The sequence below is a fragment of the Uloborus diversus genome, chromosome 2, assembly GCF_026930045.1.
Source record: "Uloborus diversus isolate 005 chromosome 2, Udiv.v.3.1, whole genome shotgun sequence".
Taxonomy (NCBI): domain Eukaryota; kingdom Metazoa; phylum Arthropoda; class Arachnida; order Araneae; family Uloboridae; genus Uloborus; species Uloborus diversus.
The window spans coordinates 100,617,913-100,631,163 of record NC_072732.1 but is presented as its reverse complement, the minus strand read 5'-3'; the positions used below and the strand labels follow the sequence as shown (position 1 = coordinate 100,631,163).

The 13,251-nt window shown below is 32.4% G+C and overlaps 1 protein-coding gene across 2 annotated transcripts in view; it reads left to right on the top strand.

The window, feature by feature from the left end:
• Window positions 1-12,932, top strand: part of LOC129235308 (cytoplasmic aconitate hydratase-like) — an 85,112-nt gene extending 72,180 nt beyond the window's left edge. For both annotated transcript variants that reach the window (XM_054869041.1, XM_054869042.1), the window contains 5 exons: window positions 823-965; window positions 7,206-7,353; window positions 7,511-7,633; window positions 9,760-9,945; window positions 12,280-12,932. In XM_054869041.1, coding sequence (XP_054725016.1) covers window positions 823-965; window positions 7,206-7,353; window positions 7,511-7,633; window positions 9,760-9,945; window positions 12,280-12,399 — 720 coding nt within the window. In that variant the 3' untranslated portion in view covers window positions 12,400-12,932. The remainder of the gene's footprint in view (window positions 1-822; window positions 966-7,205; window positions 7,354-7,510; window positions 7,634-9,759; window positions 9,946-12,279) is intronic.
• Window positions 12,933-13,251: the final 319 nt, after the last annotated feature.

The window sequence follows — 13,251 nt, the reverse complement described above, 5'->3', positions numbered from 1 at the left end:
ATGCAATTGAGCAGACCGGCGCCGGTAGCAGTCGGCTTTATGGGGCCGTGGTTTCGTTGAGTTGTTTAATTTTTAGACATGAAAAATATTTGTCCATATTCAAGGTCATATTGCGAACTGTCAATCATGCAATAGTGATACTCGAGATAAAATAAATTAACGATAAAAAGTGTGTGTGGGGGGAGGGGGGTTGCTCCGCCGAATCGCCGCCGTTGGTAATGGGATATTTATACCCTGAGATGAATTGATTGGCAAGCGAACCTGCTTTTCATGCAGCAATCGTAGCTTTGCAGTTGCAAACTTTCCTAAAGGTGTGTTGATTTAGTTGATTTTTTTGTGTGACAATATTATTTGAGTTTTAAAATGGCAACTAAAAGAAAGAGACTGACATTGAAAGAAAAAATTAATGTTTTGGATTTTGTAATGTTTTAACTGATTACTTTAATTGATTAAATGCTTTTTAAGACAAGTGTGTGCTGTTAGTATACCTTTATTAAGAAAAAACAGATTTATTACACTTGAAGTAAAATGTAGTAAACCTTTCGCAATTGTTTCGATTGTGTTTTACAAAGGGTACAACAGTCCGTTTTGAAAAAGGTAAATTAAGTAGTTCCTCCTAATATCGGACACCTCCCAATAACGAACAAAACTTCTAGTCCCTTGACTGTCTGCTATTCGGAGGTTTCACTGTAGTTAAATTCATTCAAGTTTTCTCAAATATTCATTTATGAATATGATCAAATTTTGACCACTGAGGGAACACTAGTATAAATAAATATTCATTTTTGATTGATTTATTTATTTTCTAATGTCTTTATGCAGGCAGTTGCTTTACCTGTAATGAAAGACATTGAAAATGCTAGAGTACTTCTGCATTTAGGAGATTCTGTCACCACTGATCACATATCACCAGCTGGTAGTATATCACGTAACAGTCCTGCTGCAAGATATCTAGCTAACCATGGGTATGTTTGATTCATTTTGTATTTTTCTCTTATTTCAATCAATAAATAAGTGAATGACATATTTATGTATTAAAACCTCATTACTGTCTGACCACGGATTGTATGGAAAGACAAACATCTGTTTTACAGCTGGAAATCGACAAATCTATTATTTTTAGCAATGTCAGCTTTTGCAGAAGTAGAGTCTCATTCGAATGAGCAGAATACGCGCATCAAATTTTTACTTTTCCCCCTTATTCAGATAGATTCGTCTCATCTGGACGTTTGAAAATTCCATACAATCTGTGGTTGGACAGTAAAGTAATTGCACTGATCTTTAGTCTAATGACTTGCAGTCACTGAGCTAGAAAGAAATGTAGAATGGTGACTTTGCTCTTGAACCATGGCAGTGATTTCTGTTTCATTATCAACGACAATCTGTCAAAAAGGCGTATAAAACAATAGGCAATTTCAATCACATATGGCCTTGGAATTTTACATTAGTTTATTTATTACAGTAGCGCAGAATTACCTTCTGGAGGGTTTGTTTTGAATCATGGGCGGATCCAGAAACTGCTCAAGGAGGGGTCGGTTGATTTTTTTTTTGACAACACTTCTTGCATGGTTGGGGGGGGGGGGGAGTTCCACATTATTTCTTCTGATACAACTAAAATCTCGAGATTTATCCAAGGAAGTCCCCGAACTTATTCCTTTCCTTTTCCGTTGAAAGAGTTATTCTAAAATTGTGTTTTAGAGCTTCAATTTCGTAGTGATACCGGGGAAATGGTTCGAAACCCCGTCCTCCTTAGGTGATTGAAGGTCGTCTAAAATAGCGCTTTGGAAGCTTCAGCTTCGAAAATTGCAGGAGGAAATTCACTGAACCCATTTCTTCTCCAGATGCTACATGAAGTGTCTACAATTGCGCCATTAAGACTTGCATTTTAAAAAATACCCAGGGGAAGTCCTTCAAACTCGTCCTCCTAACATTGCTAAAGATAATAATCTGAAATAACCGTTTTGTAACTTCAAATCTGAAATGTTTCCAGAAGGAAGATTCGAACTTCATTCCTTTATAGTATTCCAGTAGCATACTTAGGGTAAAAGACCCTCCGTGGGAAATTTCGTGAGGAAATTGTGAGACCAATTCTAATGCTTTCCTTATGGCCTATATAACTATGCCTCACCGGGTGTTTTGCTTGACATTGTGTCAGACGGCCTGTGTGACGTCATTAATCCAAGATGGCGGCTGCAGTAGATATTGATGAAAATTTTCGGTTTTGACTCATTTTTAAGGCATCTTATGAAATGTTTTCAACTTTTATTACATATTTAATATTTTAATACTATTATATTTCAAATTTAAAAACAAATTATATGTATAAAATTTATTTATTTTGTTATTTTTTGATTTTCGATACAGATTTTATGAACTTTTTTAGTAAACAATAGCAGTTAAATACATTTTAGAATGCTTGTACGATTAAAATCAAATTTATTATTCCAAAAAACCTGTAAAATTATTTGCATACATGTGCTTTTGGGGTTATAAGAAGCTTTTTTTTTGTTTTTTAATGTAGAAAAAATTTACAATTTCCGTTGCTTAATATCGGAAGCAACGACAATTTTATTATTTACATTTTTTGTGCTCTAAGTAATGAATAAATTATTTAAACTCCGATTTTAATTCAAAAATATAGATTTAAAAATAAACAAGCAGGTCTTACTTAAAGTGTCATCAATATCGCTTTGTTGGCTGCGATTTTCACATAAGTCCTCATCAGCTCCAGACATACTAAGTTCAGTTCATGCAATGTTTTAAGATTTGCATTTGCATGAAACAATGCATTTGCCCTTTACGCAGCTGCATCGAACTAATTTCAAGATGGATTCAGGTGCACACGGATGTACACATAACTGAAGCATATAAGTTGTCTTTCTTTTAAATATTCGAAGTCTAACGGTGTTGGTGAATTCGGGTGCTGCTGGTCAGCAAGACGCCACTCTAATACCTGATAATGCGCTCTTAAAATATATGGGTACAAAGATGCCCTTGTAGGAGGCAAAATTTCATTTTTACCTACTGCTTGGAAAACATGAACCAACGAAGTTCTCTAATATCTGAAATCTTGGTCAGCAGCATATACAAGGAGCAAATAAATCCTTCAATAGCAACTTTATCATTTGCATTAAATTCTTCCGTTGACCCCAGATGACTCAGAGCATCAAAAAGTATTTTTGTCTGCCGTCTTATAAATTTTTCAAAAAGATGGTTTCCCTTCTTAGCAAGTGAACCTGTTGTATCACATTCTGGTAGAGCATGGAGTTCTAATATTCCTCGAGTTTTTTCTGGTCCTAATGCTGTCATAATGCCTTAATTTCTCTCTTTGTGTTTTCTTATCTTTTAATGCTTCCCCATATGCTGAACATTTGGGCTTACTTGTCTTTGCAATTTTATAGGACGTTATTTCAGTCAGGAACTGAGGTAATGTCGAAAGGGAACGGGATGCTGAAGGTATGATAAGAGAAAGTGGAATTTGTCTATCCGAGTCTTTTTTCTGTTGATAAAGTACCATTACAATTCCATGCAAAGTACCCTTCCCATAAGATGTGTCATCAAGGAAATCAATGTTATCTGCAGCACAAAATAAAAATCTTGCCTTTTTCAAATCAGGAGGAATATACATCCCGTCACTATCATCCATGCGCCTTATTAACCCATTTGCGAACTATGTTTCCAAGCGTAGAACTTTAGCATAATCAATCGAAACACCTAGTTTGTGTAAAAAATCAATTATACATTTACTTCGGGTAGCAGAGTACATAGTAAGGCCAACACCAACTTGCAAAGGCACATCTCGGACGTGTCGATGAACAGTTTCTTTCGAAGCTTGGTACGGAGACAATATTTTATACATGAATATGTGTGACAGTCTTTTAGCTTTATTCAGCAGGATATTGTCGTGCACCTCAGAAATAGAATTAATTTCGAATTTTCCGTTGCAGCACCATTTAAAAACTGATCAACTTCGATTGGAACGGCATCAACTATTTGATTCTGTTCAAAAGATCCTGTAAATGTCCATTTCTGACCAGATAAAACTGCTTTGCGTAAAATGTTTGCAACTTCAATAGTTCTCATTTTTTTTCCAATGTCTATAAAATAATCTTATGCATTAGATAGGGTAATATCTGCAGTTTCCTTTAAAGATACGCGTCGCGACTCATTTACACTTTTTGGATTACTAAATATAGCATCATCAATTTCTTCTTGAATGAGATTTTTAATTTCTTTATGCGTTTTATTTTTTCCTTAATTCTTATTGGCAATTGACTGATAATTCATTTCAAGGTCTGCTATTGTAGTAACATTTCCCTGAACAAGAAAATCATTTACTGCACACAGGAATTCTACGTCTGTTGCTTTATTAGAAATAATGTCTTGTGGCTCTGTTACTACATCAGGATCGCAATTTTTTCGTAAAAGATTAAACACATGTTTTGCCCAGCAATATTTATGGTCTAAAATGTTCTTTGCATGAGGATCTCCTGGATCTGTACAGTCACTGAGTTTAATTTTGAAAGTTTCATTTTTGCAAATTTCAATGGCTTTTTTTAATTGCTGACCTGCAGAATCTGTTTTTATCGCCACCAATGGTTTTCTTATACCGCCTTTTCCGAGGCAGAAAAACCACTTATCTTTGTCACCAATGACAATTTTGGATCTCGTTGTGTGTAGCCTACAACATTGTCTTCATGAATGGAAGTAGAACAATATAGTTTATTCGTATCCATTTCGTGAAATCTCTTACTTCTGTCCATGCTTGCTTTATGGGTGCACTTTTCTTAGCATCCTGCATGCCATGATGCGTTTTCATTTTTCAATTCTTCTACGGTCACATTCGTTAATCGTTCAGTAAGTAATGTATATACTCTTGGTCATTCCATTCTACTCTCTTCTTGATACATTCTAACAATTTATCATAACCAATGGATTTAACTAATGGGCACTTCTTCTTAATCTGACAAAAAATACATAGTTTATTATTAATTTTTAGCCTTGCTTTTTTCGAAGATGGAGGCAAAAAAACTTGTAAATGAGTTTCTGGGAGAGAAGACATTGTGAATAAAATAGCAGTGATAAGTTAAGGAAAAAATAACTGTATTTGAAGATTTGCAGACTATTCACCAACGAACTGACAAACAATACCATCTCTACGCTGAAGCTTTCTCTTCTACTATCCCTACAAATTCCTTAAGAGCACCCCCAGTGTACATTATTCATATCCGGTCAAAGAGTTTAGGGGGTCAGGGGGTATACAGGTTATTAAAATTCTGTAAAACGATTATACTGTCAAACCACGTTAAAACGATCTCAACAGGAGCTAGTTTTCTCCGAAAAACAATAGTGTTAGATGTGTTAAGTGTTTTTCAACAGAAGGACGGGAATCGCAAATGTTGTTCGCTTTAGCAGTAGTTCGTTATAATCGTGTTCGAATTAACGAGGCTCGACTGTACTAATGTTTAGTGATCTTAGCCTGAAAATTAAAAGTAATTTTAACTGGGAAAGTTCACCTGAGGTACTTTTAAAACAGCTAATTCTGAGAGCCAAAGTGAAAAAAGATTTATCAGATTTTTTTTTTAAATGAATTAATAAACAAAAAACTTAAATATTTTGTTTTTAATTTATAATAAGAAGATAAATAGAATATTAATCAAGTAAATTCACCAGAAAATTAAGAAAAGTACCCAAAAATTAACTCATAATTGCAAAAACTCATTAAAGCCGCCATCTTGGATTGATGACGTCATACAGGCCGTCTGACACAAATTCAAGCAAAACACCCGGTGAGGCATAGTTACACAGACCATAAGGAATATATTAAAGTTGGTCTCACAATTTCCTCATGAAATTTCCCACGGAATGTAGTATGCCCCCCTACTATTAGTTAAATGTCGTCAAAGGTAGTCGGCAATTGCGTTTTAGGACATCAATTTGAAAAAAATGCCGATGTAGGCTCCCTCAAGGGAGGGCCGATCGCCCCAATCACCTCTCCCTTGTATTTGTCTTTGTTTTGGACAAAAGAGTCCATAAATGTGTATGAACTATTGTATTAAGATTCGTAATTATGTTAAAACCAAGATCTCTAGGTGATGTTTTTACCCTTATCCCCTCCTCCTTTCACCACGCCACTGATTTCTGCAATTCTGTAAATCAAAAAAAAAAATGTTTTAGTGAACCTAATCACATAAAACTTTTTTTTGATTGAAGAAATTGCCTCCTTGTTTAAATTGGCACAAGTACCCAGGCCCGGATTTGGAAATGTGGAAGCCCAGGGGCAACAAAGAAGTGGTGGCTCCTAATCAGGGTTCAAAAAGAGCATCATATTTTCAAGAATATCAGATACTTTGATATATTATAGGGGTTTCACCAACTTAAAGGGCTAAATCCTTTCTTTGGTTTAAAAAAAAAAAAAAAGAGGGCCCCCATACAATCTATTTGCTAATAGAAAATTATAACAGATTTTTAATGATTAATTCAGAATTCTTTGTTATCATTAAAAAATGTCAAAAAAAAGGGAGAAGTGGGAGAAAATCGACGTGTTCAATAGATATTTTTGTTAAATTTCCATTCAAGTCATTTCGTCAAATAATTTTAAAATTTTTGCGCTCAAGAAGCAAGAAGTTGTAAGGATGACCTGCAAAGTTAACCGTTTTTCGGATTTTTGTTACTTACTTTATTTCTCTTTAACTCATAGGTACAAATTAAATGAATAAAAAATATATATATTGCCACTGAAATGCTCGATCAAATAAAAAATTGATAGTAAATTGATACTTGCAATCAGGGCTTTCTGATATATCGATAATAATATTATTTTTGTGCAAGCATTCTTTGTATAAATACAAAAAAAAAAAATGTCTGAGAGAAAAAAGGTAAAATTTGCTGACCCGTAAAAGTTAGGATATTTTGTAAACATTTTATTGTGGGGGCCCTGGGGCAGTAGCCCCACCTGCCCTCCCCTAAATCCGGCCCTGCAAATACCAACAGCTCTTAGTCTTTTTTTAACATTACCTTTATAGTACTTAATGTAGCAGTTGTTCAATATACCATTGTATAATGTACAATAATATTACGATTGTTTTTTTAATCTGCTCGTGTTCAATATGTATGCAACCATTTACAATGCTTTAAGTTGAAAAGGTTTCAATTGTACAACAGTAATTATGAAACTTTTGTTAATAGTAAATGTAATATTTCAGCTTAACACCGAGAGAATTTAATTCATATGGTGCTCGCAGAGGAAATGATGAAGTGATGGCTCGAGGAACTTTTGCAAACATACGTCTTCGTAATAAATTCCTAAACAAAGCCGCTCCAAAAACAAAGCATATAGAAAGTTCCGTTGAGGTAAAGAATTTCTTTTAGTTAAATAATTGAAATAAATCATAGTAACTTGATGTGAACTTTTGAACATTTTTCTCAAATATTTAATTATCATTAATGTAATGAAAATAAAACTAACTCTGAAATCATATCAGTTTAAAATATTTCTCTTATTTTTTAGATGGATGTTTTTGATGCTGCAGAGAAATACAAATCTGAAGGCAAGCAATTGATCATCATAGCTGGAAAAGATTATGGATGTGGTTCATCTCGAGATTGGGCAGCTAAAGGGCCATATCTTTTGGTTTGTTGAAAAGTTATTCCAATTTTTTTATAGTTGAACATTTTGTTCTTATTTTCCAATATTATAATGCAGATTTTCTTCCAGGAATCAAATTATAAAATAGTTTTTTTAAGTAACTTGAAAGCCTTTCTTTCTTTCTTTTTTTTAGTTACCCTTTTTCCAAAATGACGATCTACATAATGTGCATATTTTTAAAGATTTGTGTGTTACGTCCTTAATGAGTCACTAAGAATTGTGTGTCAACTGCTGAGAAATATAATGGCTCCAAAACATAGTTTAATTAGATAAATAATAATTTACATAAGAACGTTTATGATATATATGTTGCCGTTAAAGTATGAAATAATGTTCTTTGTAATTCCAAGTGTCATTTTAGTAATCCTTGTTGTAACAAATGATTTTATGATAAGTTTCCATAAATACCATTTATATGCTGCATAAATTAGATAAATTGCTTCTTTTTCATTTTAATTGTCTATCATTAGTTTATTTATAGAATGCTTAGTTATTTCATTTTAGATAAATTGTTTATTTTACACTTTAACTGTCATTAATTAATTTATAGAATACCTAGTTATTTCATAGAATAACTAATTAAAGTGTCAAATTAATAACATGTTACACATTTTAACGGACACGATCAGTTATTTCATGGAATAACTAGGTATTCTATAAAATAACTGCATTATATACTTTAACGGTAACATATATATAAATTTGAAAGACAGCCAAACCTTATCGCGACACACGGATTTCACATTTCAGGACTGCACCTTGGAAACATGAAGTACTGCCACTGAGCCACTGGGCTTAACACTTAATATATAATGGCCTGATAAAATTTAGAAAAGAATATTAGCATTTTCTAGGTTTGATTGGTGGGAATTTTAATTTCAGACCATGGAATGGCACTGTCGGCAAGAAAAGAAAAACTACTCCAAAGCTGCAAAAGTCTCAGATCTATGGATTTTTCTTCAGATGAAAAATAATCATTTATTGTATGCAAATCAGTTATTGCACTATATTTTGTTTACTCTCTTTGGCACACATGCATCATGTGTGAAAAATTTGGCTACTGTTACAAAAAATATATTTAATTTTCGGACATGTATGTACTAATTGAAAATTTTAATGAAGAGTTTGCAACTTCTTAGTAACTAGATTAGAGTCAGCAGTAAGTTTTATATACTTATAACTATATATACTTAAATTTTCACATTCAATTAATTTTTAACATAAAATATTAGTAATAGATTTTATTTTATTTATATATTTATTTTATTATTATTAATATTTTTTTTTTTTTTTTTTTTTTGACATTTTCACACACAAAACAATTTTACAAAAAAACATACTGTTGGACAGTTTCAGGCAAAACCATTATACTGTAGTGTCCAAAACCTTGCCAACCTTGGCTTAAATGAATCATTTACCCCAAGCACATGGTTCATCATTCAAATCTTTTTATTTTATTTATTTATTTATTTATTTATTTATTTTTTTTTTGTAGAATTATTTATTTATTTTTTTGTGCTATAGGGAAAGAAGGGGAAGCAGGATGTTGTCCACTTGTAATGAGTTTTCCGGGGACCAGTCAATCGTAGAGTGAGGTGTAGAGAGACATGGTGTTTGCAGGGCTTCCATGTTCTTGGTTTTGTCACCAGTAGTGTTACCATTATTGCAACAAGGCTCTCATTCTGAGGACTACTGATCGTTTTGTAAAAAAATGTTAAAATTAATTACAGCCCCTCCTTAGGCATTTTTTTATGCTCATGGAAGTTAAAATTTGAATTCTGTAACTCCTTTATCACGCTGCTTTATGGTACATTTTTTTCATAATCAAAGATTGTGAATATCTTTAACGAACATATACTTATAACAATACTTCATCTTGTGTAACTGAAAATGACTCCTCTTGCATTTTTGTAGGATTTCACATTAGAAAAGATATGAACTAATTTTTACGTAGTTGAATAAGCCTCTTAATTGAATCTAGACTGTTAAGAATAAACTTGATTCATATAGGTAGCGGTTACTGTAGGCCAAAAATTAGCTTTCTTTTTTTAATTGAATTATATGAAATATAAGAAAATATCTTTCTTTTTCTTCCCTTATTCAACACTTAGGGTGTACGTGCGGTCATAGCAGAAAGCTTTGAGCGAATCCATCGTAGTAACCTTGTAGGCATGGGATTGATACCACTTCAGTTCTTACCTGGAGAAAATGCTGACTCTCTTGGGCTGACTGGTTATGAGCTGTATTCAATTCATATTCCTGAGAACCTAGTACCTGGGCAGAAAACCGTTGTGCAGGTAATTATTTTTTGTGCAATTTTGGGTTTTTAAAATCAATTTGAAACTTTTATGTAAAACTATATTTATTAAGAATCCAACCTTAGTTTAATAGTTTAACAATTACCTTATTAGAATGCCAATCACACATGTTGAGGAACTTAAAGTTGTTTGGAACAATTGACAGTGAAAAATGTTTTGCTTAGCTTTGGTTCTCCAATGAAAAGTCATGGTAACCTTCCAAAAACCCCTTGCTTGGCAAATTTTGTTTTATAATTTGGAAAATTTGGAGATAGTATTCTAATAATGAATTTTTTATATGAAGCATTATGCCCTAAATTTTTGAAGCTTGAGAGTATACGCTATGTGTCTAAAAAATGTATGAGAGCATATGGCGTACATGGAGTATAACTCTATGGGAACACCACTGCTGCAGCAGTAGATGCGTACACAAGAATTTTTCTATGGAGAAGTCCAAGACTGAACATCATTCTCATATCATACTCCAACATGAATCCAAACGTATTCTTTTAATTCTCATATCATGCTCCAACACAAATTCAAGCATATTCATTTAAATTTATTGATTGAAAACATTTTTTAAAAAATATTGAGTAAATACTTAGCATTAGTTAATAAAAGAAATTTATTAAAAACAAATACTCTTAATTAAAATACCAGAAAGCACAAGAATGAATGTATTTACTTTTCTCCTAATTGAAAATCAAAACAGCAAAGAAAAATCATCATTGTAGAACAACTTATGTTGACCTTTAGTTCGATTTTGCAGGGGAAGGAATAGAAAAAAAATTTTGATTGAATCTGAAATTACTATTACCTTGACTTGGAATCATTTTACGCACTACATACACAGGATTATTAGTCAATCAAAAAAACTCAAGGGCGATGGAAGCAGTGTTGCCAGATGGTCAAATCCAGATTTCCCCAATTCCCTTCCAATTTTTCCCCAAAAAGCGATGTTTTCTACCAAAATTCCCCAAATTAAAATTATTTTTCCGTTAATATTTTTAGAAAATAAATCAACTTAGTCTAATATTTTTGTCTCTTGGAAATTTTTTTTTTCTTCCCATTTTTGCTTTTTTTTCTTCTTTTTTTTCTTTTCTTTTTTTTTTTTTGTCTTCTTTATCAATACCTTTCTTTATCTGTACTAATAATAAAGCTGAAAGTTTCTCTGTCTGTCAGGTCTCTGTGACACGCATTGCGCCATTCTGCCGATTTTCATGAAATTTGGCAAAGAATTAGTTGGTAGCATGGGGGTGTGCACCTTTAAGCAATTTTTCGAAAATTCGATTTTGTTCTTTTTCTATTCCAATTTTAAGAACATTTTCCAGAGCAAAATTATCATAAGATGGACGAGTAAATTACCAAGCTATCATAAAGTGGAACCGTAATGTGGGCAAGCCAATTGGCGAGAAATTCACCATGTATCATTTGTATATATACAGGGGAACCAAAAGACCTTTTAATTTTCTACTACGGGCAAAGCCATGCAAGTGCCACTAGTCATAAATACAAGCGCCTGACCGAGAGATGAGAAATAGCCAAATGTTTTTTTTCTACTTGCATTTACTACTCTGCTTCTGTATGTACATTTAAACTATGATTTTTGTATATATTTATCCAAGAACATTCTTCATCATACTTATTTTTACCCGTTTCACGTATCAACTAGTTACTCAAGCACAACATTAATGCCAATTCCGTAGCATAATATTCCACATAATGCGAAATACGAATTCCATAAAGTTGATTAAAGCTAAACTAACGCTGTTTGATACAAACAATGTAATTACTGCTTCTTGACGCGAATCTAAACATGAAAAAAAATATTTTTTCCTGGAGTTTTTTTCCCCCAGGTTTTCCCCCAAGAAAATTTTTTTTCCCCAAAGAATTCCCCTCAAAGCCCATTTCCCCAAAATTTCCCCAGAGAGCACCAGATTTCCCAAAAATGGGGAAATTTCCCCCAATCTGGCAACACTGGATGGGAGGGATCTGGAACCCCTCGACCCACTCCTTGTGTGCACCACTGTGCAACAGGTATGGGAGGAACTCGATTTTTAGTTAGATGTGTGCCGTGCAACAAGAGGGAGATGCATTGACAATTTCTACGTAAAACTTGCAAATATTTCAAGCACTTGAAGATGTTGTCCGTCCCTGTATCTACATTTAAATAAAAATTACACACTTTTGAAATGTGATGAACTTTTTTGAGACACCCTGTGTACCATATCATAAAAATTTTAAAAACTGTATGTTTAAAAACATGGTTGCTAGATGCTCAACTTTTATTTGTGTTAATGTTTTAATCATGCATTTCAAAAACTTTTTTTTCAGCTGAATGATGGGAAATCCTTCGAGGTGATTGTTCGCTTTGATACCGAAGTTGAATTAACATATTTTCGCCATGGAGGCATATTACAGTACATGGTGCGACAAATGTTACAAACTGCATAATAGAAGTGACAGATTTGGCTTCTTTTCTTTTTTTTTTTACTTTGAATATTTTTTGATTAAAGGTGGAAGTAAAAGAAAGTATATTAATTCATTCTTTTTCCTATTTTGATGACAGATATATAATTTAGATGGATGAATTATTTATTAATTTATTACATTCATTTAGATATTTTTTAAGAATTATTTTGTTTGAAATTTATTTATTGACTTTAATGATTCTTTGTATTGTGCGGGGAAAATATACTCTGAATATTGATTTAAATTATTTGTCAGAAAATGTATTGTTTTTATAATTGACAATTATTATTTAAAATTTTATTATATTCTTTCAAAAAATATTCAAAAATAGTTCTTTTATTACTTATCATAAATTTCAAGGTGAATATGAATTTTATACCTGATGCTTTATTTCTGTGTAAGACATGAGATAGTTGTATTAATGATTCTATGCGCATGTGTTTATGAATTTCAAGAATTTGACTTCCTATTAGTCACAAAAAATTAATTTTTTAATAAAATTTTACCAAAAATCATGTGTGCATTTTCTATATATTGCATTTTATTTCAAGCTTTTTTTATGTTTACACAAAGAATATTAAAAAAGAAAAAAACTTTTAAAATCTTCCGTTATTTGCTTTCTGAACTTCGGTTTTTAATTTAATTTGAAACAAATATGGTTTTAAAAAGACTTGCAATGTCTACACTGCTTTAAAAGTTCTTGAAATTTAAATTTCTCCTTTGATGGGCAGTTGACCCATCGACAGAGGCGTAGCTAGACCCGACATTCGGGGGAGCGGGGGGGTACTTTATATATATATATATATAAACTTTTTTTAGTATTAAAAAAATAAG